The 27,255-nt window shown below is 40.9% G+C and overlaps 2 protein-coding genes across 3 annotated transcripts; both read right to left on the reverse strand.

The window, feature by feature from the left end:
• Positions 1–8,153: 8,153 nt before the first annotated feature.
• LOC106576523 (uncharacterized) lies at positions 8,154–10,598 on the reverse strand. Its single transcript, XM_014153744.3, has 3 exons — positions 10,568–10,598; positions 9,717–10,197; positions 8,154–8,667 (listed from the first exon to the last, which is right to left on the reverse strand). The coding sequence occupies exons 1-3, from the start codon at positions 10,596–10,598 to the stop codon at positions 8,154–8,156; spliced, it is 1,026 nt and encodes a 341-aa protein (XP_014009219.3).
• A 9,081-nt stretch (positions 10,599–19,679) lies between these two features.
• On the reverse strand, positions 19,680–26,569 carry LOC106576520 (uncharacterized). 2 transcript variants are annotated; one of them, XR_001321953.3, is made up of 3 exons: positions 26,279–26,569; positions 22,373–24,896; positions 19,680–21,904 (listed from the first exon to the last, which is right to left on the reverse strand). XR_001321953.3 is itself a non-coding variant. In XM_014153735.3 (2 exons), the coding sequence occupies exons 1-2, from the start codon at positions 26,442–26,444 to the stop codon at positions 23,629–23,631; spliced, it is 1,434 nt and encodes a 477-aa protein (XP_014009210.2). In that variant the 5' UTR covers positions 26,445–26,569; the 3' UTR covers positions 21,916–23,628. The 2 variants fall into 2 exon arrangements, 1 of the variants encoding a protein (XP_014009210.2); XM_014153735.3 differs by lacking the exon at positions 19,680–21,904 and having other exon boundaries at positions 21,916–24,896.
• Positions 26,570–27,255: the final 686 nt, after the last annotated feature.

The raw sequence follows: 27,255 nt of genomic DNA on the forward strand, positions 1-27,255 counted from the left end.
TCCACTTTATGTCCACCCAGTCGTCTTTTCCATGGCAGGATCTTGTCATTTTGAAGTACTCTCTTTTTTATGTAAACATAATGGAATTCTGATTAGTTATAGGCAAATGAATACACAGGCCAAATGTGTATGCTATTTTCCTTATCACTATAATCTAGTAGTAATTTAGTAGTAGAGGTAATTTCCTTTATGCCCCATTCTACACACAGACTAAATTATAGGCACTGAACCATTTACAGGACAATAATAAAAGTAGCATATAGGATCCAACCCTATCACAGAGTGAATAAATGTAGAGCGTTTGTAGACTTTAAGAAAAAAATATGAAGTGACAGTTTCATCAGTACGTGCTTAAAGAAAGTCATATCATAAAGATCACAGATGACAGTGCCCACCAAATCTATGACAACAGAGAATGAATTGTAAGCACCAAAGTGTGTTTGTCAAAATAATATCTGAAAATGTCAGTTGTTGAACATAATACTTCTATTTGCAAAAGCAATTTATGATATATGCAGTTGAGGAATATTTTATGTACCAACACTACATGTAGGACGGACATAAGACATTTCCACATATAGTATTTAAAAAATATATTTTTTATTTATTTCACCTATATTTAACCAGGTAGGCCAGTTGACAACGAGTTCTCATTTACAACTGTGACCTGGCCAAGATAAAGCAAAGCAGTGCGACACAAACAACAACACAGTGTTACACATGGAATAAACAAATGTACAGTCAATAACACAATAGAAAAGTCTATATACAGTGTGTGCAAATTAATTAAGATTAGGGAGGTAAGGCAATAAATAGGCCGTAGTGGGGAAATAATTACAATTTCGCAAATAAACACTGGAGTGATAGATGTGCAGAATATTAATGTGCAAGTAGAGATACTGGGGTGCAAAGAAAATTAAAAAATATAAATAACAATATGGGGACGAGGTAGTTGGATGGGATATTTACAGATGGGCTATGTACAGGTGCAATGATCTGTAAGCTGCTCTGATAGCTGATGCTTAAAGATAGTGAGGAAGATATGAGTCTCCAGCTTCAGTGATTTTTGCAATTAGTTTCAGTCATTGGCAGCAGAGAACTGGCGGCCAAAGGAGGAATTGGCTTTGGGGGTGACCAGTGAAATATACCTGCTGGAGCACGTGCTACGGTTGGGTGCTGCTATGGTGACCAGTGAGCTAAGATAAGGCGGGGCTTTACCTAGTAAGGACTTATAGATGACCTGGAGCCAGTGGGTTTGGCGACGAGTATGAAGCGAGGGCTAGGAAACGAGAGCACACAGGTCGCAGTGGTGGGTAGTATATGGGGCTTTGGTGACGAAACGGATGGCACTGTGATAGACAGCATCCAATTTGCTGAGTAGAGTGTTGGAGGCTATTTTGGAAATGACATTGCCGAAGTCAAGGATCGGTAGGATAGTCCGTTTTATGAGGGTATGTTTGGCAGCATGAGTGAACAATGTTTTGTTGCGAAATAGGAAGCCGATTCTAGATTTAATTTTGGATTGGAGATACTTAATGTGAGTCTGGAAGGAGAGTTTACAGTCTAACCAGACACCTAGGTATTTGTAGTTGTCCACATATTCTAAGTCAGAAGCGTCCAGAGTAGTGATGCTAGGCGGGCGGGCAGGTGCGAGCAGCGATCGGTTGAAGAGCATGCATTTAGTTTTACTTGCATTTAAGAGCAGTTGGAGGCCACGGAAGGAGAGTTGTATGGCATTGAAGCTCGTCTGGAGGTTAGTTAACACAGTATCCAAAGAAGGGCCAGAAGTATACAGAATGGTGTCGTCTGCGTAGAGGTGGATCAGAGAATCACCAGCCGCAAGAGCAACATCATTGATATATACAGAGAAAAGAGTCGGCCCGAGAATTGAACCCTGTGGCACCCCCATAGAGACACTGAACTCTATCTGAGAAGTAGTTGGTGAACCAGGCGAGGCAGTCATTTGAGAAACCAAGGCTGTTGAGTCTGCTGATAAGAATGCGGTGATTGACAGAGTCGAAAGCCTTGGCCAGGTCGACGGCTGCACCGTATTGTCTTTTGTCGATGGCAATTATGATATCGTTTAGTACCTTGAGCATGGCTGAGGTGCACCCATGACCAGCTCGGAAACCAGATTGCATAGCGGAGAAGGTACGGTGGGATTCGAAATGGTCTGTGATCTGTTTGTTAACTTGGCTTTCGAAGACCTTAGAAAGGCAGGGTAGGATAGATATAGGTCTCTAACAATTTGGGTTTAGAGTGTCTCCCCTTTAAAGAGGGGGATGACCGCGGCAGCTTTCCAATCTTTGGGGCTCTCAGACGATACGAAAGAGAGGTTGAACAGGCTAGTAATAGAGGTTGCAACAATTGAGACAGATAATTTTAGAAAGAGAGGGTCCAGATTGTCTAGCCCAGCTGATTTGTAGGGGTCCAGATTTTGCAACTCTTTCAGAACATCAGGTATTTGGATTTGGGTGAAGGAGAAATGGGGGAGGCTTGGGCAAGTTGCTGTGGGGGGTGCAGAGCTGTTGACTGGGGTAGGGGTAGCCAGGTGGAAAGCAAGGCCAGCCGTCGAAAAATGCTTATTGAAATTCTCGATAATCGTAGATTAGATTGTTTCCTAGCATCAGTGCAGTGGGCAGCAGGGAGGAGGTGCTCTTTTTCTCCATGGACTTTACAGTGTCCAAGAAATTTTGGGAGTTTGTGCTACAGGATGCAAATTTCTGTTTGAAAAAACTATCCTTGTGGCCTCCCGAGTGGCGCAGTGGTCTAAGGCACTGCATCGCAGTGCTAGCTGTGCCACCAGAGATTCTGGGTTCGAGCCCAGGCTCTGTCGCAGTCGGCCGTGACCGGAAGGTCCATGGGGTGACGCACAATTGGCCCAGCATTGTCCAGGTTAGGGAGGATTTGGCTGGTAGGGATATCCTTGTCTCATCGCACACCAGCGACTCCTGTGGCGGGTCGGGTGCAGTGCATGCTGACCAGGTCGACAGGTGTACAGTGTTTCCTCCGACACATTGGTGCGGCTGGCTTCCGGGTTGGATGTGCATTGTGTCAAGAAGCAGTGTGGCTAGGTTGGGTTGTGTTTCAGAGGACTTATGGCTCTCGACCTTCGCTTCTCCTGAGTCCGTACGGGAGTTGCAGCGATGAGACAAGACAACTACCAATTGGGGAGAAAAGGTGTAAAAGGGGTAAAATAATAAAAAAAGAAAAACTAGCCTTTGCTTTTCTAACTGCCTGTGTATATTGGTTCCTAACTTCCCTGAAAAGTTGCATATTGCGGGGGCAGTCAGGTCTGGAGTGAACCAAGGGCTATATCTGTTTCTAAAAATGTTGAATGGGGCATGTTTATTCATGATGGTGAGGAAAGCACTTTTAAAGAATAATCAGGCATCCTCTACTGAAGGAATGAGGTCAATATCTTTCCAGGATACCCGGGCCAGGTCGATTAGAAAGGCCTGCTCGCTGAAGTGTTTAAGAGAGCATTTGACTGTGATGAGGGGTGGTCATTTGACCGCTGACCCATTACGGACGCAGGAAATGAGGCAGTGATCGCTGAGATCCTGGTTGAAGACAGCAGAGGTGTATTTAGAGGGCAGGTTGGTCAGGATGATATCTATGAGGGTGCCCAAGTTTACAGATTTGGGGTTGTACCTGGTAGGTTCCAAGATAATTTGGGTGAGATTGAGGGCATCTAGCTTAGATTGTAGGACGGCCGGGATGTTAAGCATATCCCAGTTTAGGTCACCTAACAGTACAAACTTTGAAGATAAATGTGGGGCAATTAATTCACATATGGTGTCCAGGGCGCAGCTGGGGGCTGAAGGGGTCTGTAACAAGTGGCAACAGCGAGAGACTTATTTCTGGAAAGGTGGATTTTTGAAAGTAGAAGCTTGAACTGTTTGTGCACAGACCTGGATAGCATGACATAACTCTGCAGGCTGTCTCTGCAGTAGATTACAACTCCACCCCCTTTGGCAGTTCTGTCTTGGAGGAAAATGTATACACATACATAGAGGCATTTTTCAGCTGTGATTTTACCACTCAGAATCCAGAATGGATATGACAATGGGGCCAGCACAGGATGTAATACACCCTTACAACAATCTACTTTCTGATCTTCTTGACTTCTTATCTGGTAAACTGCTACTATGTGTTAAGAAAATAGCCCCAATTAGGGGTTAGTGTACTCCAGTAAAAAAGGGCTGGTTTAGATTAAAAACTATTGCCGTGTCCCCGTTCATAAGGGCATGAGAGACTAGTCACTGATAGAATTGAGTTGGCACTTTTTTTGGCCCAAACAACCACAGACCCACAATGTTGAGGTTACTCATGGACAGTAATTAGCTTCTTTTTTTTTTTAAATGCGTTGATGCATTGTGTCTTCTAACTATCCAAGAATAGGATCCAAAGTGTTAGGAAATATTTGTTCCCATAAATACAAAGGAGGATGTCTCTCCTCATACCTCTGGCACTTTAGTCAGACTGCCAGACTGTGCACCAAAGAGTCAATCCGGGGAGAATATATACAGGTCAACGGTGCCAATTGAAAGTCAAGGTGTGTGTCTGTGCCTTTTGGATTACTCTCTCTTTACACAGAACCCATGTGGTTCAAATCAAGAGCTACCCTTCCCCTTTCAGTCTGCTCTGCACATGTCTGAAAGTGACAGAGCCAGCAGCCAAGAGAGTTTTTCACAGTATGTCATAAAAAATGATAACACTTATGAATGTATGTCAAATGCTAATATGTATTAGATCCAGCACAATGGAATAACTAAGACCTGAATTTGAATGCAGCGTGTTCCGATTCCTCCTCTTTCTGTCCAGCAGGGTCAACCAAAAACACTTGGCCTAATGGTTCATGCAGATACTGGGGAAGCAATATAGAAATGTATTGATCCCTTAAATGATTTTAATATTAAATGACCCATATCACAACCCTCATACCTCTTCACAAAAATGTACCTAAATCAATTTTGGAAAAAGGATTTTACTCACAAAAGACATAGGAATTTATTTTTCCAGTTAGAAATAGTAGGCCATGCATCAAATAACAATTTTCATCAGAAAAACAAACCCTCAAATGCACTATTGCATTTTGTAAGTTGTCTGCAGGTGGCTTGTTGTGAATGCACTCAAATATCAAGTCATTATCAGGTTATGTAAACTGCATTTTAATACTCAACGTAGAAGGATTTGTCTTAATGTACAGTATATGAAAGTGATGCTATGAAAAGGATTCTTTCACGTTATCAAGCTCACTGTGACTGACAAATCACTGCCTATTACTGTGATTAAAAAGAGCATATGAAACATTGTTTTTCATGAGGCCTACCTGTGCGCCTTCATTTAAGCACCTCTGTTTGAACACCTGTCCTGTCCTTGATCCATAGCACATAGAGCCATTTGTGGATCTTTTCAGTGTCCATGTGAAAGATAGTTATTGTGAGGCTGGAACATTTGTTTACTTAAAAAAAAAGTAATACCCATGTAAAATGAAGGCCTGCAAGCTTACACTTAAATTGAGAAAAATTCATGTTTAATCATGTGAGGAAAATTGACAAACTAAAGGGTGTGCAATATAGAAGGGTAGTCAGTGGACATTCTGAACCTTTTTTGAAGTCACAAGGAGCTATTGAAATTTAACATTTTGAAAAATTCATGTAAAATCATGTGGGATGAAAATGGACAAACTAAAGGGTGGGCAATGTGTAGGCCCACTGAGTAGACATTCTGAACCTTATTTGAAGTCACTAGGTCACAGGACCAAGGAGCTATTGAAATTGTACATTTTGAAAAATTCATGTAAAATCATGTGAGATGAAAATGGACACACTAAAGGGTGTGCAATATAGAAGGGTAGTCAGTGGACATTCTGAACCTTGTTTGAGTCCAGTAGGTCATATGATTAATGAGCTATTGAAATTCAAAGATGTAAATAAATCATTTAAAATAGTGCGAGATGTAAATCGACAAAAAAAATGTGTGCAATGTGTGTCTATACCATCGGGTTAGCTAGAACCAGTTTTGAAAGTTTTAGGCATAATGGTTAAATAGCTATTGAAATGTTTCAAATTTGATTTGTCACTATGTTGATGGTCCCTAACTGCTGTAGGTGGAGGTAAGGAAAACTACAGGCGAATATCTGTCGAATATCCAACCTGAACCTGTCTTTACCTCGGTCCATTACACTCACCATTTCTAAACTCGCTACACACAGGGAGGGAAAGAGAGATTAGAAATACTCACTTCTCATGTTGTTGTAGCCTACTGAAAGGATCCTTGTTAGTGTAATAGATCCACTTCATTGGCCAGCTATCCGATTTCCTTTTGCTGTAGTAGGATGTCATGCAGACACCTCTTAAGCAGAGGCAATTGCCAAAGACTCCAACCACCCTAGTCGTAGACTGTTCTCTCTGCTTTCGCATGGCAAGCGGTACCGGAGCGCCAGGTCTAGGTCCAAAAGGCTCCTTAACAGCTTCTACCCCAAAACGTTTTTTACGCTGCTGCTACTCGCTGTTTATCATCTTTGCATAGTCACTTTACCCCTACCTAGGTGTGCACAGTGGTGTACATGTAGTAAAAATACTTTAAAGTACGACTTAAGTAGTTTTTGGGGCTATCTGTACTATGTATTATGTTTGAATGTTGGAGCGTGCCCCTGGCTATCAAAAAATATCTAAATCAAATGGTGCCATCTGGTTTGCTTAATATAAGGAATGGGAAATGATTTATACTTTTACTTTTCATACTATGATACTATATTTTAGCAATTACATTTACTTTTGATATGTAAGTATATTTAAGACCAAATAATTTTAGACTTTTATTGAAGTAGTATTTTACTGGGTGACTTTTACTTGAGTCATTTTCTATTAAGGTATATTTACTTTTGCTAATGTATGACAATTGGGTACTTTTTCCACCACTGCATGTACATATTACCTAAATTACCTCAACTAACATGTACCCCCTGTATATAGCCTCGTTATTGTTATTTTATTTTTGCTCTTTTATAAAATAAAATAAATAGTTAATTTAGTAAATATTTTCCTACCTGTTGTAGTCAGCACATGTGACAAATAACATTTGATTTGATACTGAGGCACAAACATACTTAGTTGTCAAGTCAACTTATCCGTCAGTGCTGCTGTGAACTAGAGCAAAACGGGAGATGTATGAAAAATTAAGGATATCATTGATGCAATTTCAATGTTGTTTGAGTTGCTTTGTGTTTTACCAAATGTGCTTGAGATGGTTTTACTGCAACACTGCATCCAAGTTGCTTGACATAGGAGTTTCAAAGAGCTGTCAGTCAAGGTGAGGTCATGAATATCGCCATGCTATGTTGCAGTCTTAGGTCTCTCTTTATGTAGTGTTGTGTTGTCTCTTGTCGTGATGTGCGCTTTGTCCTATATTTTTATTTAATTTATTTTTATTTTTAATCCCAGCCCCTGTCCCCGCAGAAGGCCTTTTGTTATGCCTTCATTGTAAATAAGAATTTGTTCTTAACTGACTTGCCGAGTTAAATAAAGGTTAAATGAAAAGAATATATATATAACAATTATTATTATTATTATATGTAAGCTCCCTGCCAACAGCCTGTCTATTCAAACGTCTTGGTTGTTAGCCATGAGAGAAAAAGTACGAATGACCGTTCAGGACCTTTAAACAAACCAACCACACTTCCCCCTGGCCAACTGGCTCATGACATCAGATCATGAAAATAAAATGTTAACATCTTCATGATCTAATTGTTATAAAATAATTCAATGTATGTTTTGTGAACAAAGTTGATGACTAAAGTCATGTCTTATTTGACATGATCACTCAGTAGACTTTTCAATATGACCCAACCTGGGATTTAAACTCACAACCTCTGGATTTGGGGTATGCAGAACTTTCTGCTGCGCCACAAAATCTGTAGAATTTCATAAGTCCTCTACACATTTATTCCCCATAATACATCTCTGCACTTAACAAAATAGTGCCATCTGCACTGCTATTTTAGTCATCAGTTAATCTGACTAATCTCTCATTAACTCAATTCCAGCTATTTGTGTCTATGAGCGTGTACTCAGAATATTGTCCACATCCTAACTTTTTATTTTCATCTTCTGACTAAATAGATCTTTGTCCTAATTTTCTTTCTTTCAGTTTTCATCCTGTTTTCCTCCTTTGTGGATTTTTTTCACATGCGTCAGTAAACTAGACTTCTGATTGAATCTTTTCCCACAGTCATCACAGCTAAAAGGTTTCTCTCCTGTGTGAGTTAGTGTATGCTTCTTTAGGTTCCCCTTCTGATAGAAGCTTTTCCAACAGTCACCACAGCTAAATGGTTTCTCTCCTGTGTGAGTTAGTGTATGCTTCTTTAGGGACCCCTTGTGACTGAAGCTTTTCCCACAGTCACCACAGCTAAACGGTTTCTCTCCTGTGTGAGTCAGTGTATGCTTCTTTAGGGACCCCTTGTGACTGAAGCTTTTCCCACAGTCATCACAGCTAAATGGTTTCTCTCCTGTGTGAGTCAGTGTATGCTTATTTAGGGACCCCTTGTGACTGAAGCTTTTCCCACAGTCACCACAGCTAAATGGTTTCTCTCCTGTGTGAGTTAGTGTATGCTTATTTAGGGACCCCTTGTGACTGAAGCTTTTCCCACAGTCATCACAGCTAAATGGTTTCTCTCCTGTATGAGTCACCATGTGTATGGTTAAGTGTTCCTTGAGATTGAATCTTTTCCCACAGTCATCACAGCTAAATGGTTTCTCTCCTGTGTGAGTTAGTGTATGTTTCCTTAGGTTCCCCTTCTGATAGAACCCTACACATTCATACCTATAATACATCTCTGCACTTAGCAAAATAACGCCATCTGCACTAATATTTCAGTCATCAGTTAATCTGACTATTCTCTCAGACTTCATTTACTTATTCCAGCTATTTGTGTCTATGAGCGTGTACTCAGAATATTGTCCACATCCTGACTTTTTATTTTCATCTTCTGACTAAATAGATCTTTGTCCAAATTTTCTTTCAGTTTATCCTGTTTTCCTCCTTTGTGGATGTTTTTCACATGTTAGACTTTTGATTGAAGCTTTTCCCACAATCATCACAGCTAATTGGTTTCTCTCCTGTGCGAGTCAGTTTATGATTCCTTACTTCCCTTCTGATTGAATCTTTTCCCACAGTCACCACAGCTAAATGGTTTCTCTCCTGTGTGAGTAAGTGTGTGCTTCTTTAGGGACCCCTTCTGATTGAAGCATTTCCCACAGTCACCACAGCTAAATGGCTTCTCTCCTGTGTGACTTAGAATATGTGAGGTTAAGGTGCCCTTATGACAAAAACTTTTCCGCAGTCTCCACAGTTAAATGATTTCTCCCCTGTGTGAGTATTCATGTGCTTGGACAGATCTCCTTTGAGTTTTAAAGTCTTGCAACAAACAGGGCAGATGTAGGGTTTCACACTGTGACAGAGTCGGACATGGGCCGTCACTTTAGAGGTGGAATTGTATCGTTTTCTGCAGAAGCGGCATTCGCTGAGTCTCTTCTTGTAGAGAGTCACATGACTCTGCAGGTCAGCTTTCAGAGCAAACATTTCACCACAGTCACAGCAGTGGTGAGTTTTTTTTAGACGTGGTGCTGGGTTTGGAACAGTGTTCACCTATTGATGGGTTTGGATTCAATGGTGGGCTGGGATCCAATGGAGGGCTGGGATCCAATGACAGGCTTGGTTCCAGTGGTGGGCTGGGATCCAATGGCGGGCTGGGATCCAATGGCGGGCTGCTGTCAAGTGCTGCTGGGTCGCTGCTTACAGCTGACCTGTGGCTGGAGGCATTGTTTTGATTATCTGGAGGGTCACAGGGAATGTAGAGACCCTTAAGGTGGGTCACAGTAACAAAAGGTTTGAGATCCACTTGTTTAGGGTCATGCTCTCTGTTCTCCACAGTCTGGGTTTGGGGAGAAGTGAAGGGCTGAAGTGGGTCCTCCTGATCACATTCACTTTTCACACAGGAAGGAGTGAATTTGAAATCAGCCTCCAGCCCTTGAAGCTGCTCTTCCTCCTGACTGGTCCTGAGTTCCTCCTGTTCCTCTTTAATCTGTGGAAGTTCTGGGTTCTCCTGCCCCAGACTGGGGCTCCACTCCTGCTCACAGTGCTGCTTCTCATGGAGAACCTCCTCTTCAGAGACAGAGAGCTGCAGGGAGTCTGGAGGAAAGGAGAGAGGAGCAGAGGTTATCTATAGAGCCTTTAGACATCAGGGTTGGGGTCCATTCGAAGTTAAAGCTAGAATCCTTAGTTGTGCCATTGATTTTTTGACTTACAAATTAATGATATCCATTGATTCTTAAAGAATATAGCGTATAAATGCCTCGAGTTTAGTTCAACTGTCGTACCCCTTCAGAACCCCAAATATAAGCCTGTTTGTAAATGTAAAGAAACACTATATAGCCTCAAAACATGATTAAAACTATAATTTTGATATCATAGATGGTCAGTCCTTGCATACCTAGCTCGGTCTATGAATTTGAGAGTGGTTACATTTCTCCAGGCTCATCCCTCACCTTTTTACCCTCACCTTCTTTTCGTGACGTCGTCAGCCAATCCATCTATATATGAATGGGCAAAACCATTGATCACGTGACATATTAATTCCTATGTGAAGACTCAATAGCGCATTTGAAACCAAATGAAGTCGTTTACGATGCGAGAGGAGGCTATGAGGACGGCTTGAACAGACACTTTTTACCGAGCTGCGTCAGAAAGTCATTCTTCTTATTGTTGTTTTTATTTGCTCAAGATATAAGAACGTTCCTGTGACTGGAATGATAAGTGGATCATTTATTTTGACATGTCGATGCGAAGTCGTGACAAAAAGAGAAAGGAAGAAGCTGGCCGTTCTATTGCTAATCAACAAGAGAGGAACGTGTTCATAGACAACTGCCATAACTACTACTCCGTGCAAACCGCCACCCTCCAAAAAACGCAACACGGACTCTTGACATCGTGGATACCCTCTCTTTACTCATCAACTCCAGGTCTGACGCCATTGGCACAATGGTAGACGCAAACACCCTGGTAATCGAAGGCTTCATAAAGACGAGTTTGAATGTGGTGAAATCAAGAATGTGAAAATGAGAGTGGCTAAAGTTGAAAAGAGTATGGAACAGAATAACAATGTCTACCATAGTCGTCTCACTGATCTGGAGCAATACACAAGAAGATGGAACCTGAGATTCCACGGCGTGCCCGACGTGGAGAATGTGCGACGTGAGGCTATCTGCATCTGCCAAGAAGTTATGCCTGCAGAGAAGAACAGAGTTGGTGATAGCATCGACGGTGATGCATCACCTCGGCAAGAAGAAACTGCAAAACGATTCAAGACCAAGGGGTATCGTCATCCTCTTTACTGACAGATTCTACAGGGATGCTGTCTGGAAAGCTGCTTGGAAGAAGGCATTCCTTCAGAGCCATGGTCTGCGTTTCGCCGAGCATCTCAGCCCGGAGGACATAGAAAGGAGGAACAAATTGTGGCCAACGATAAAGAAAGCACAAAATAAGGGAAAGGCTTCATTAACTGCATGGAAATCATTTTTTATTGTCACTTCATATGCACTTAAAATAGTAGGCAGGTAGCCTATTGGTTAGAGCATTGGGCCAGTAACTGAAAGGTTGCTGGATCGAATCCCCGAGCTGACAAGGTAAAAATCTGTCATTCTGCCCCTTAAAAAGGCAATAAAACCCACTGTTCCCTAGTAGGCTGTCATTGTAAATAAGAATGTGTTTTTAACTGATTTGCCTAGTTAAATAAAAGTAGGTACCCCTTTATTAAAAGAAAAACATGTTCAGAATAGTCCCTGATTACAATAAAGAGGGTTTTTATTCTCTCTTACTACAGAGAACCCTTGGCTTGGTCTTGAACATAATTTTCTGTTGAGTTGAATTTCAAGATCCGGATAACAACCATCTCAGTTAATGGTATAAGCTTTTAATGGTTAATGGTATAAACTTTAAGTTGACTTAAATGGTGCAGATCAAGGTTCCTTATAGCTTACGTTCACTGCTCCTATGTTTCTGACTCATCCTACAGTTGATACTTTCATATAATCTGTCTTGTTTTGTCTTTGTCTATAGTTTATCTTAATGCTAAGGGTTTCCAAAACAATGTGAAGCACAATGCCTTATTTTTATTTGCTAAAAAACTTTGACCAGATTATTTTTTTAAAATTAAGAGTCGGACTCTTTGATTGCCTTGCCTCCCTTATCTTACCTCATTTGCACACACTGTATATATACTTCTTATTTTTCTACTGTATTATTGATTGTATGAATGTTTATTCCATGTGTAACTCTTTGTTGTTGTATGTGTCGAACTGCTTTGCTTTATCTTGGCCAGGTGGCAGTTGTAAATTAGAACTTGTTCTCAACTAGCCTACCTGGTTAAATAAAGGTGAAATAAAATAAAAAACTCAATTTCTGCTGATACCATCTTCTGGAAGTCACAGTTGGGCAACGATATTTGGCTTTCCCATGGCTCTGAACACTCCGCTGGGGTCATTACAATAAAAAAAATACCTTTGGTGGTAATATTTTACTCTCGGACTGTGATCACTTTGGTCACGTTATTTGTCTTGTGATGAGTTACAATGACATTACACTTAATACTTTAAACTTCTACGTGTACAACACCAAACAGGAGAATGATGAGTTGCTTGAATCTGTAGAGAAACATATACTTCATTGGTTATTATTGATAGGAGGGGACTAACATTACTATAAATAGTTAAACTGATAGATGGCCAACCAATCAGAATCTGGGTTTAATACTTTTTATGGGAAGGTTTGATCTTATATGGAGAGAGAGGTTTCCGGCTGACAGATAATTCACTTGAAGTAACAAAACAGGTTCCAGACAGTCCAGAATAGATTTTTGGCTTATATCAACATGTATTGATAGTGAGTGTGTTACTAAAAACGTGTACTACTTCCCTCAGACCATAGGGCCATGTACATTGATGTCAAAATATTGACCCCTGGTACGAACCTTGGTAGAGCATCCTACTGGAAGCTAAATAGCAACTTATTAAATAATGATATAGCTAAGTTTGAGGTTAAAGGTCTGCTCTCACACTTTTGGGAAAGGGCTTATAAAGAAACATCTTATTGCAAGAACTGGGAGCTCTTTAAATTTGAGGTGACCAAATACCTTAGCCAGATTACTACCAGATTTTTTTTAAACCAGAAGAGCAGAGGAGGAAAAGGTGATCATTTAAGATAACTTCCCCTTTTTCAGAGATCCCCAGCCAGCCTCTTGGGGAAAGAGAACATGGAATTGATTGAGTTAAAATAAACTGGATAATATAGATTAAATCAACTGGGTAATATATATATATATATATATATATATATATATATATATATATATATATATATATATATATATATATATATATATATATATATATATATATACACTGCTCAAAAAAATAAAGGGAACACTTAAACAACACAATGTAACTCCAAGTCAATCACACTTCTGTGAAATCAAACTGTCCACTTAGGAAGCAACACTGATTGACAATAAATTTCACATGCTATTGTGCAAACGGCGTCTCCAGACTTTGTCACGTCTGTCACATGTCCTCAGTGTGAACCTGTTTTCATCTGTGAAGAGCACAGGGCGCCAGTGGCGAATTTGCCAATCTTGGTGTTCTCTGGCAAATGCCAAACGTCCTGCACGGTGTTGGGCTGTAAGCACAACCCCCACCTGTGGACGTCGGGCCCTCATACCACCCTCATGGAGTCTGTTTCTGACCGTTTGAGCAGACACATGCACATTTGTGGCCTGCTGGAGGTCATTTTGCAGGGCTCTGGCAGTGCTTCTCCTGCTCCTCCTTGCACAAAGGCGGAGGTAGCGGTCCTGCTGCTGGGTTGTTGCCCTCCTACGGCCTCCTCCACGTCTCCTGATGTACTGGCCTGTCTCCTGGTAGCGTCTCCATGCTCTGGACACTACGCTGACAGACACAGCAAACCTTGCCACAGCTCGCATTGATGTGCCATCCTGGATGAGCTGCACTACCTGAGCCACTTGTGTGGGTTGTAGACTCTGTCTCATGCTACCACTAGAGTGAAAGCACCGCCAGCATTCAAAAGTGACCAAAACATCAGCCAGGAAGCATAGGAACTGAGAAGTGGTCTGTGGTCACCACCTGCAGAACCACTCCTTTATTGGGGGTGTCATGCTAATTGCCTATAATTTCCACCTGTTGTCTATTCCATTTGCACAACAGCATGTGACATTTATTGTCAATCAGTGTTGCTTCCTAAGTGGACAGTTTGATTTCACAGAAGTGTGATTGACTTGGAGTTACATTGTGTTGTTTAAGTGTTCCCTTTATTTTTTTGAGCAGTGTATATTAAATAAACTGGATGATATATATAGATTTAAAGCAGAAGGAGCCTTTATTAGATCTAGTAAAACATGGCTTGAGGGAGAACAGAATTCATCCTATTTCTTTAGACTTGAGATATTTCACTCTACAAATAACACTATCCATAAGTTAAACATTGATGGTTTTATAACAGATTACCAAAAAGTCATTGCTAACTATTGTAGGAATTCTTACAGGAAATTGTCTAGCTCAACGTACTCTCAGGAATCAACAGATGTTTTTGGACTCACTGAATAATGTTCACTCTATAGTGATACAGAATCTAAACAGTGTGATGAACCCATCATAGTTGAAGAGATTATCGAGTCAGTCAAACATCCTAAAGAACAATACATCCCCAGGTATTGATGGAATTATGTCAGAATTTTACAAGTTATTTCTGAACAAGTAGCTCCCTTCCTACTTGAAGTATTTTTAGAGAGTATTAAAAACAATCTTCTCCCTCCTGCAATGGCTCAGGAGTTAATAACACTGATACCTCAGCCTAAAAAAGAAGTGCTGCTCATCCATAACTGGCATCCAATTTGTCTTCTTAATAATGACTATAAGATATTAGCCTTACTACTTGCAAAAATAATTGAAGTCCTGGATGCAGTCATTGATGAAACACAGTCTGGCTTTATGAGGAACATACATATTTCTAACAATATCAGACTAGTATTAAACATACTTGACTACTTAGACCTAATAACCGAGGATAGCTTCATATTCTGCCCTACCAGGCAAAAAGGCAGTAACTGCTAATTTATTCGAAAATTAGTTAATGTTTTTAGAAGTGGGTGGAGAGCCCATAAACAACACAGCGCCACAATGTGGGTGGGGGGTTTTAATACAAGTTACAGGCCAATTATAATGGAAATCGATAACTACGTGTGGAAACACGAAACAGTAAAATTGAGTAATAACGTTGTTATTAGTGTATGCTTGGGACTAATGGGACAGCGTGCACTAAATCAGAGAATGCCATTATCAAGAGCAATTATAAAGACATGCGATTGAAATGGGGCTGACAAAACACTGTAATCTACTTAACACAGAGTTTGCAAGTATAGAAAATGCACTTATCTGGAGTCGACTGAATATCATTGCTTGCGCAGCATTAGATCAAAATGGATGAGAAATACTCTTGGACAAATGGAAGAAGATCTTTTCTGGAAAGCATACATTTGTATATCTCTGTTTAATCATTAAAATATCACATGAATTATATCAGACTTTACATATATAACTTTTTTGGTTTTATTAATAAATAATTTATCTGAAACCGACAGCTGGGTTAACTGGTTGTTTAAAGAATAGCTCTGTTGCCATAGGGGAACAGGGGGGGGGGGGGGGGTGTGTGTGTGTGTGTGTGTGTGTGTGTGTGTGTGTGTGTGTGTGTGTGTGTGTGTGTGTGTTTGTCTGTAGCCAGCTGTGTAGCATGACGCTAAACATTTGACTGTCAACAGCAGGACTCAAGTGTTCAGCCCTGTTTCCTTGACTAATGTACCAGGCTTATCATCCACAGTGTTCAGCCCTGTTTCCATGACTAATGTATCAGGCTTATCATCCACAGTGTTCAGCCCTGTTTCCATGACTAATGTACCAGGCTTATCATCCACAGTGTTCAGCCCTGTTTCCATGACTAATGTACCAGGCTTATCATCCACAGTGTTCATCCCTGTTTCCATGACTAATGTACCAGGCTTATCATCCACAGTGTTCAGCCCTGTTTCCTTTACTAATGTACCAGGCTTATCATCCACAGTGTTCAGCCCTGTTTCCATGACTAATGTACCAGGCTTATCATCCACAGTATTCATCCCTGTTTCCTTCACTATTGTACCAGGGTTATCATCCACAGTGTTCAGTCCTGTTTCCTTCACTAATGTACCAGGGTTATCATCCACAGTGTTCAGCCCTGTTTCCATGACTAATGTACCAGGCTTATCATCCACAGTATTCATCCCTGTTTCCTTCACTATTGTACCAGGGTTATCATCCACAGTGTTCAGTCCTGTTTCCTTCACTAATGTACAAGGGTTATCATCCACAATGTTCAGTCCTGTTTCCTTCACTAATGTACAAGGGTTATCATCCACAGTGTTCAGCCCTGTTTCCTTGACTAATGTACCATGCTTATCATCCACAGTGTTCAGCCCTGTTTCCATGACTAATGTACCAGGGTTATCATCCACAGTGTTCAGCCCTGTTTCCTTGACTAATGTACCAGGCTTATCATCCACAGTGTTCAGCCCTGTTTCCTTGACTAATGTACCAGACTTATCATCCACAGTGTTCAGCCCTGTTTCCTTGACTAATGTACCATGCTTATCATCCACAGTGTTCAGCCCTGTTTCCATGACTAATGTACCAGGCTTATCATCCACAGTGTTCATCCCTGTTTCCTTCACTAATGTACCAGGCTTATCATCCACAGTGTTCAGCCCTGTTTCCATGACTAATGTACCAGGCTTATTATCCACGGTGTTCAGCCCTGTTTCCATGACTAATGTGCCAGGCTTATCATCCACAGTGTTCAGCCCTGTTTCCTTCACTAATGTACAAGGCTTATCATCCACAGTGTTCAGCCCTGTTTCCTTCACTAATGTGCCAGGCTTATCATCCACAGTGTTCAGCCCTGTTTCCTTCACTAATGTACAAGGCTTATCATCCACAGTGTTCAGCCCTGTTTCCTTCACTAATGTACAAGGGTTATCATCCACAGTGTTCAGCCCTGTTTCCTTCACTAATGTACAAGGCTTATCATCCACAGTGTTCAGCCCTGTTTCCTTCACTAATGTACAAGGGTTATCATCCACAGTGTTCAGCCCTGTTTCCATGATTTATGTACTAGGGTTATCATCCACAGAGGTGTAAAGAGGAGCTAAGACAAAACAAGGACAACACAATGATGACATGAATCACAACAGAAAAGTGCATCATAGTGGGAGGACTGCAAGGGCAACGAAAACACGTCATTAAATAATTATTACATTCATCCATGGATATTTCAGTTTATTGAAAGGTAGCATTCATTTCAAGGCTCCTTGGAGTATGAGTGGAACACATTGAAATTCTGACTGACGTGAAATTGGCATCTACTCAAAGAGGATCAAGAAACAGAAGGCCATTTTCTACTCTCTGTCGTCACCACTTGAGTAATTTGTTTAGTTGTGAGTAAAGTATTGACGACAATATGTTGCCATACAGTTGCACAACAAGACAAATCAGCACAGCAGGACAGCATTCAGTTGTACTAAAGTTGTACTAAAGATTTTTTAACTATCTGTGGTTGTACGCTCTCCTGTTTCTCCCGCTCTCTACTAGATCTCCTAGTATCCCTGTGAAATGGAGGTCCGTATTCTGGTAACAGTATAGCTTCCTCCAGTGTCCCTATCCCCCATACTGGACTCCAACCAGTGATCCGCTGCTTGCAAACATGTGATCGCTCTCCTCGACAACATACCTACTGTTGAGTATGTAAAAATATCTACTTCGATAGTTCCATTGGTGACATTTCAAGCTAGCTGTGGAATGAGTTTACGGTATGATTTTAACTCCGTTACACCCACCCTTTCTAAACTCGCTACACATAGGGAGGGAAAGAGAGATTAGAAATACAATAGACATTCTCACTTCTCATGTTGTTGTAGCCTACTGAAAGGATTCACATTGGTATAATAGATCCACTTCATTGGCCAGCTAGCCGACAGTGGTGTAAAGTACTTAAGTAGTACTTCAAAGTATTTTTACTTAAGTCTTTTTTTGGGGTATCTGTACTTTACTATTTATGTTTTTGACAACTTACTTTTTACTTAATAAATGTTCTCTTTCACCCAAAAGTAGTTGCTACATTTTGAATGCTTAGCAGGGCAGGAAAATGGTCCATGTTTACAATTTTTTCTATGATCTCTGAGTGAGACTAACTAATAAAATCAATGTGGGCCCCCCGTCGGTAATTCGACCATGATTACTATAAGTTTAGATAGCTGACCGCTAGACTAGAAAATATTAGCTGACATGGGCTAATTGAGTGACTATCAGTGACTGACATAAGAGAAAAACTGCTTCTGCGCAATCAAATGTCAAAATTGCACCTTGTGTTTTGTAGTACCCTAACTCACAACAGTAAGTTGAGACCCAGTAAGTTGAGACCCAAAAAATATTATTTGTATTATTACACAATAATACAAATAATATTTTTTGGGGGAAATTGATCCTAGGGCCTTCAAAAGGTGGGCCCATCCCTGTGCTAGAGTATCTAGCTTCCTGTCGAGCATGCTCCGTGGTGCACCTTGGATGGAACCACTTACTAGGGAGAATTGGGGGGTACTCTTGGTCCAGTCAGTGTTCCCTCTTCACAAAATATAGCTGACAGATATTTTTTATAAATAATTGATACAACTTTTTTCAGTAATTATTGTAACCACGGCCTGGTCTTCATAGTAGATTTTGAAATGTATGACTAGAATTTATACAGTATATAATTGCCTGGATTACTTAAATATTTATACAATGGGTTAATGTTATGTACATCAACCCCAGGTATAAAATAGTAAATAATGGTTACTTCTCAGAAAGTATTGAGCTTTTAAGAGTAAAACAAGGCTGTCCATTGTCTCCATATCTATTTATTATGGCCATTGAAATGCTAGCTATTAAAATTAGATCCGACAAGCACATTAAGGGGTTAGAAATCCAGGGGATAAAAACAAAAGTGTCAATGTATGCCGATGACTCAGAAGTCCGCAATCTGGATCCCTGCAGTCTCATTGAAAATCTTTATCATTTTTCTAGCCTCTCTGGACTAAAACATAGGACGGCGCACTGTAAAATAAGAATTTGTTCTTTTAACCGACTTGCCTAGTTAAATAAGGTAAAACAAATATATAATTATGACAAGTATAACATATTATGTATTGGATTGATAAAAGACAGTGTTTAACTACCTTGTAGTTTACCAATAAATTGGGCGGATGGTGAAGTAGACATACTTGGTATTCACATCTCAAAAAAGTAAAGTACATTTGTAAAATAATTGCCTTTTTGCTTTCATACAGATTACAACTTCTAATATCCGACTAATTTAAAATGAAATTAAAGTATCACCCTTTCTTAAACAGGCCATACAAAGCTGGTTAAAATTTCAGTTTTATCCTCCAGAAAAGATAGAACATATATTACAACAAATATTATGGTTAAACTCAAATATACTGATTAATAAAAAAACATTCTTTATGGAAACATTTTTAAATATTATATTTATTAAGATTATGAATAGAAATGGAGGAGTTATGTCACATATGCAGCTATTGAAAATATACTGCTCAAAAAAATAAAGGGAACACTAAAATAACACATCCTAGATCTGAATGAATTAAATAATCTTATTAAATACTTTTTTCTTTACATAGTTGAATGTGCTGACAACAAAATCACACAAAAATAATCAAAGGAAATCCAATTTATCAACCCATGGAGGTCTGGATTTGGAGTCACACTCAAAATTAAAGTGGAAAACCACACTACAGGCTGATCCAACTTTGATGTAATGTCCTTAAAACAAGTCAAAATGAGGCTCAGTAGTGTGTGTGGCCTCCACGTGCCTGTATGACCTCCCTACAACGCCTGGGCATGCTCCTGATGAGGTGGCGGATGGTCTCCTGAGGAATCTCCTCTCAGACCTGGACTAAAGCATCTGCCAACTCCTGGACAGTCTGTGGTGCAACGTGGCATTGGTGGATGGAGCGAGACATGATGTCCCAGATGTGCTCAATTGGATTCAGGTCTGGGGAACGGGCGGGCCAGTCCATAGCATCAATGCCTTCCTCTTGCAGGAACTGCTGACACACTCCAGCCACATGAGGTCTAGCATTGTCTTGCATTAGGAGGAACCCAGGGCCAACCGCACCAGCATATGGTCTCACAAGGGGTCTGAGGATCTCATCTCGGTACCTAATGGCAGTCAGGCTACCTCTGGCGAGCACATGGAGGGCTGTGCGGCCCCCCAAAGAAATGCCACCCCACACCATGACTGACCCACCGCCAAACCGGTCATGCTGGAGGATGTTGCAGGCAGCAGAACGTTCTCCACGGCGTCTCCAGACTGTCACGTCAGTCACATGTGCTCAGTGTGAACCTGCTTCATCTGTGAAGAGCACAGGGCGCCAGTGGCGAATTTGCCAATCTGGTGTTCTCTGGCAAATGCCAAACGTCCTGCACGGTGTTGGGCTGTAAGCACAACCCCCACCTGTGGACATCGGGCCCTCATACCACCCTCATGGAGTCTGTTTCTGACCGTTTGAGCAGACACATGCACATTTGTGGCCTGCTGGAGGTAATTTTGCAGGGCTCTGGCAGTGCTCCTCCTGCTCCTCCTTGCACAAAGGCGGAGGTAGCGGTCCTGCTGCTGGGTTGTTGCCCTCCTATGGCCTCCTCCACGTCTCCTGATGTACTGGCCTGTCTCCTGGTAGCGCCTCCATGCTCTGGACACTACGCTATATAGACACAGCAAACCTTCTTGCCACAGCTCGCATTGATGTGCCATCCTGGATGAGCTGCACTACCTGAGCCACTTGTGTGGGTTGTAGACTCTGTCTCATGCTACCACTTGAGTGAAAGATCAAAACATCAGCCAGGAAGCATAAGAACTGAGAAGTGGTCTGTGGTCACCACCTGCCGAACCACTCCTTTATTGGGGGTGTCTTGCTAATTGCCTATAATTTCCACCTGCTGTCTATTCCATTTGCACAACAGCATGTGAAATGTATTGCCAATCAGTGTTGCTTCCTAAGTGGACAGTTTGATTTCACAGAAGTGTGATTGACTTGGAATTACATTGTGTTGTTTAAGTGTTCCCTTTATTTTTTTGAGCAGTGTATAGAGGAATGTCTGCTCAATCCAAACTTACAACCAACTAACTGATTGATGCATTACCACAAAAATGGAGGAGGCAAGTGGAAGAGGGAGAAGGTAGGGCACTTGCTTGTCTGCCATATATTAAAGATACAAATTGGCTGGAAAGAATTGGCATAATTTGAAAAATATACCAGTTACATTTGAGGTCAAAAATGTTGACAGCTGCGCCATACAGATTGCAAAAAAAATAGGAAGAGATTTTCGATGTACCGATTCCATGGCACATGGTTTATGAACTGATACAAAAAACAACACTTGACTCAACACTTCCAGTTTTTCCAATTATTATACAACATACTTGCCACCAACAGAATGCTATATATATGGGGCATACAACAATCTCAACTCTGTAGATTTGGCTGCAGAGACAGAATCCGTAGATCATTTATTCTGGTATTGTCCCATGTAGCTTGTTCCTGGTCACAGGTTCAGGAATGGTTAAAAAAAAATCACAACATTCATTTAAAATTAACCTTACAAATAGCAGTGTTGGGTGATTTGGAAAGCCATAGTCAGTCAAATAATATTACTTGTAGGAAAGGTTTTCATCTTTGGCTCACAATCTGTGGATACAATACGATTAGAAAGGTTAAAAATGTATATAAAACATCACAGCACAATTAAAAAATATATGGCACATGTAAACCAAACGATGGTGGTCTGTGGCGATAGGTAAGATGGGCTGAGAGTGGCTGAGGGTGGGATTAAGGAGTCTATGTTCAGTAATGTATGTAAAATGTATGTACAGTACCAGTCAAAAGTTTGGACACACCTACTCATTCCAGGGTTTTTCTTTATTTTTTACTATTTTCTACATTGTAGACTAATAGTGAAGACATCAAAACTACGAAATAACACATATGGAATCATGTAGTAACCAAAAAAAGTGTTATACAAATCAAAATATATTTTATATCTGAGATTCTTCAAAGTAGCCACCCTTTGCCTTGCCTTGATGACAGCTTTGCCTACTTTTGTAGCAGAAAAGATGTAAAGAACATATGGGTTAATAAAATAAGAGTAAATGTTACCTTTTTAATGAATAACATAACTTCCATGTAAACAATGAGTCGTTAGGACCTCCCAGGACGTCACAAAATGGTCGCCTAAAGTCGTCAGGACGTTGTGTCATGGTTCCTTAGAGGATTTGTCTAGTTCCTGGCTGGTCTCGAGGCATTCTTGGGATGTTGTGTCATGGTCCCTGAAGGTTCATGGGACGTTGTGTCATGCTCTCCTGGAGGTTGTTGTCTAGTTCCCGGTTTGTTCCGAGGACGTTACCCAATGCTCGTAAAGACACGTTCTCTCTCCCCAAAATAATGGTTTACCCAGGGCACGCGCACCCTAGTTTCATTACACATCACCCCTTGTTACTGTTGCCAAGCCCATCAAAGCCCTGATTGGTGAACCACTGGTCCAGTCACAGCTCTTTGTCTTTTGGCAATGCTAGGGACAGCCACTGACACACACACAGTGCTTTTAACAGTGTTTTACACCCACATATTTGAGAATGTTCTCTTGGGCGGCTTCCACCCGGTTACCTGATCCTGAACCTTAGAGGCTGCTGCCCTATATACATAGACTTGAATTCACTGGCCATTTTCATAATGGAACACGAGTTACTTTAATAATGTTTACATATTTTTGCTTTACTCATCTCATATGAACATACTGTATTCTATTCTACTGCATTTAGTCTACGCAACTCCAACATTGCTCATCCTAATATTTATATATTTCTTAATTCCATTGTATTTAGATGTGTGTGTATTGTTGTGAATTGTTTGATATTACTGCACTGTTGGAGCTAGAAACACAAGCATTTAGCTACACCCGCGAGAACATCTGCTACCCGTGTATGTGACCAATACAATTTGGGACCATGTATTCTGTTTAAGATTAGTGATACACTGTTTAGCAAAAATGGTGTAAGCAATGACAATATGATTACATTTGACATGATCACTTAGTAGACTTTTCAATATGACCCCACCTGGGATTTGAACTGACAACCTCTGGATTTGGGTTATGCAGAACTTTCTGCTGGGCTACAAAATCTGTAGAATTTCAGAAGTCCCCTACATATTCATTACATATAATACATCTCTGCACTTAACAAAATAGTGCCATCTGCACTGCTATTTTAGTCATCAGTTAATCTGACTAATCTCTCATTAACTAAATTCCAGCTATTTGTGTCTATGAGCGTGTACTCAGAATATTGTCCACATCCTAACTTTTTATTTTCATCTTCTGACTAAATAGATCTTTGTCCTAATTTTCTTTTCTTTCAGTTTTCATCCTGTTTTCCTCCTTTGTGTATTTTTTTCACATGCGTCAGTAAGTTAGACTTTTGAGTGAAGCTTTTCCCGCAATCACAGCTAAATGGTTTCTCTCCTGTGTGAGTCAGTTTATGGTTCCTTAGGTTCCCCTTCTGATAGAAGCTTTTCCCACAGTCACCACAGCTAAATGGTTTCTCTCCTGTGTGAGTCAGTTCATGCTTCTTTAGGGACCCCTTCTGATTGAAGCTTTTCCCACAGTCACCACAGCTAAATGGTTTCCCTCCTGTGTGAGTCCGTTTATGGTTCCGTAGGTTCCCCTCCTGATTGAAGCTTTTCCCACAGTCACTACAGCTAAATGGTTTCTCTCCTGTGTGAGTCAGCATATGGCTCCTTAGGTTCCACTTATGAATGAATCTTTTCCCACAGTCACCACAGCTAAATGATTTCTCTCCTGTGTGAGTCAACATATGGTTCTTTAGGTTGCCCTTCAAATTGAAGCTTTTCCCACAGTCTCCACAGCTAAATGGTTTCTCTCCCACTCCTGTGTGAATCCTCATGTGCTTGGACAGATATCCTTTGAGTTTGAAGGTCTTGCCACAAACAGGGCAGGTGCAGGGTTTCCCACTGTGACAGAGGCGGATATGGGCCTTAAGTTTACAGGTGGAGGTGCAGCGTTTTCTGCAGAAGCTGCATTCACGAAGTCTCTTCTTGTAGAGAGTCATATGCCTCCGCACATCAGCTTTCAGAGCAAACTTTTCACCACAGTCACGGCAGTGGTGAGTCTTTCTAGACGAGCTGGGTTTGGAACAATGCTCCGCCATTGATGGGTTGGGATCCAATCGTGGGCTGCTGTCAAGTCCTACTGGGTCACTACTTACAGCTGACCTGTGGCTGGAGGCATTGTTTTGATTATCTGGACGGTCACAGATAATGTAGAGATCCTTAAGGTGGGTCACAGTAACAAAATGTGTGAGATCCACTTGTTTAGGGTCACTCTCTCTGTTCTCCACAGTCTGGGTTTGGGGAGAAGTGAAGGGCTGAAGTGGGTCCTCCTGATCACATTCACTTTTCACACAGGAAGGAGTGAATTTGAAATCAGCCTCCAGACCTTGAAGCTGATCTTCCTCCTGACTTGTCCTGAGTTCCTCCTGTTCCTCTTTAATCTGTGGAAGCTCTGGGTTCTCCTGCCCCAGACTGCGGCTCCACTCCTGCTCACAGTGCTGCTGCTCAGGGGTAACCTCCTCTTCAGAGACAGAGAGAGAGAGCTGCAGGGAGTCTGGAGGAAAGCAGAGAGGAGCAGAGGTTATCTATAGAGCCTTTAGACAGTCGTCACTAGCTGGCACAGCCACAGTCATAAACCCTGCCTATTTCTAAAATGGATCTTCTTAAAGCAGAACTGAACTCAAGAACCAATTTCTCTCATTGAAAACAGCATGTGACTGGGAACTCTGCCAGAGCACATGGACAGTTAAAGGTCATGACAGTCAAAATCATGTTTTTCATGAAATTGGATGATATTTGGAGAAAACCAGAGTATGACCAAAGTATGAAAAATGACTGTTGCTTCTACATTGATAAAGTTTGATAATAAAGTTACTGGTCCCATCCCCCATGTCAAACACTTGTATTCATTATTAAGGTGACATCACTTCATTTTAATGTGTGCTAACATAATATTCTCTTCTCTTTAAATAAGTACTGCATTGTCACAAACATCAGAGAAGGCATGTTTGCAGAGGGGCGTGGTTTATATAGCTGGTCATGGCTCACATCAACACCATCATCTCAGAAACCCTAGACCCACTCCAATTTGCATACCGCCCCAACAGATCCATGGCCTGGGGGCAGAAGCTGTTAAGAAGCCTTTTGCACCTAGATTTGGCGCTTGCCGTGCGGTAGCAGAGAGAACAACCTATGACTAGGTTGGCTGGGGTCTGAAAATTTTTAGGGCCTTCCTCTGACACCGCCTGGTATAGAGGTCCTGGATGGCAGGAAGCCTGGCCCCGAGCAGTTGCCATACCAGGCAGTAATGCAACCAGTCAGGATGCTCTCGATGGTGCAGCTGTAGAACCTTTTGAGGATCTCAGGACAATTGCAAAATATGTTCAGTCTCCTGAGGTGGAATAGGCTTTGTCACTTTGTCTTACGTGTGTTTGGACCATGATATCTATGCATACTTACTTTAACTCTAGTTACATGTACATATTACCTCAATTACCTCGACTAACCTGTGCCCCCGCACATTGACTCTACCGGTACCCCCTGTATATAGCCTCGCTACAGTTTACTGCAGCTCTTTCATTATTTTTTACTTAACTTATTTTTCTTAAAACTGCATTATTGGTTAAGGGCTTAAGGGCTTGTAAGTAAGCATTTCACTGTAAGGTCTGCACCTGTTGTATTCGGTGCATGTGACAAATAAAATTTGGTGGTCACACCAGATAGTGACTGGTTTTCTGATCAACCCCCCTACCTTTATGGTATGTGACCAACAGATGCATATCTGCATTCCCGTTAATGTGAAATCCAGAGATTAGGGCATAATGAATTTATTTCAATAGATTGAATTCCTTATATGAACTGTAAAATCCTAGAAATGGTTAAATGTTTGGTTTATATTTTTGTTCTGTGTAGCTATCGGAATATCTACATACGAACCTATCCTACATAGTTTTATCTCCGGTGTGATCCGCAGCAGTCTCCGTAGTCGATCATTCTCCTCGTGGTACTCTGCTACCGTTTCTTCAACTGCCCCGAAAATCTCCACAGCTGCCGCGGTTAAACGCTCATTTAAAAACACACGAAACGACTGTAGTTTAGACATGTTTCAGTCGACTGAAAGTTGGGTATTGAGCATGTATGTCTTCGTCGACGAGGACAAAAAAAAAACCTTCCTACCGTTTTACTTCCGTATTGTTCTGTTTTTATCCGCGGGTAACGAGCCCAGAAACAAATCACAGCGTCCCCATGGTGATGGGGTTTTACTACACGCTACAGACCAATGATACTGGGAATAGATACTGAAGCTCAGGGATTCTTGAAAGACGGGACAAACTCTACTTTCTTCACACAAGTATTTTTCTTCATATAAAACATTTCAAATATACATTTTGATGGACCAAATAACCTCCTAATTCTTACATTTATTTCTGAAAATGCAACCAACTACATTTATGGCAACCTCATTAGACACAATAAAGGGCATTTCATTTTTACATTTATTGTCAGCAAGTGTTTAAAGGCCTTGATTGTTTCATTCTAACATTAAATTATTCAAATAAGTAATACAAATCTCCAAACTTTTGGTTTTATTTTATAGCGCTATATCAGGGATGGTTAACTGGTGACCCCGCCCTTTGAAGGCCCTCAGATAAATTTCCGTAAGAAGTTAAATCATTAAAAAAAAATTAGTTGGGGTCTCCACTAATTGTTGAGAGTTATAATATCTAATGTAATGTAGTAAAATACACAAGGTGCAATATCGATATTTGGTTCTGCATCAGCAGTTTTCTCTTGATATGTCAGCCACTGACAATCACTCAATTATCTCACGTCAGCTAATATTTTTTTAGACTGGTAAATTAGTTTAACGGCCAGCTATCCAAACTTAGTAATCATGATCAAATTACCGGATT

The sequence above is a fragment of the Salmo salar genome, chromosome 17 (genome assembly GCF_965601325.2).
Source record: "Salmo salar chromosome 17, fSalSal1, whole genome shotgun sequence".
Lineage (NCBI taxonomy): Eukaryota > Metazoa > Chordata > Actinopteri > Salmoniformes > Salmonidae > Salmo > Salmo salar.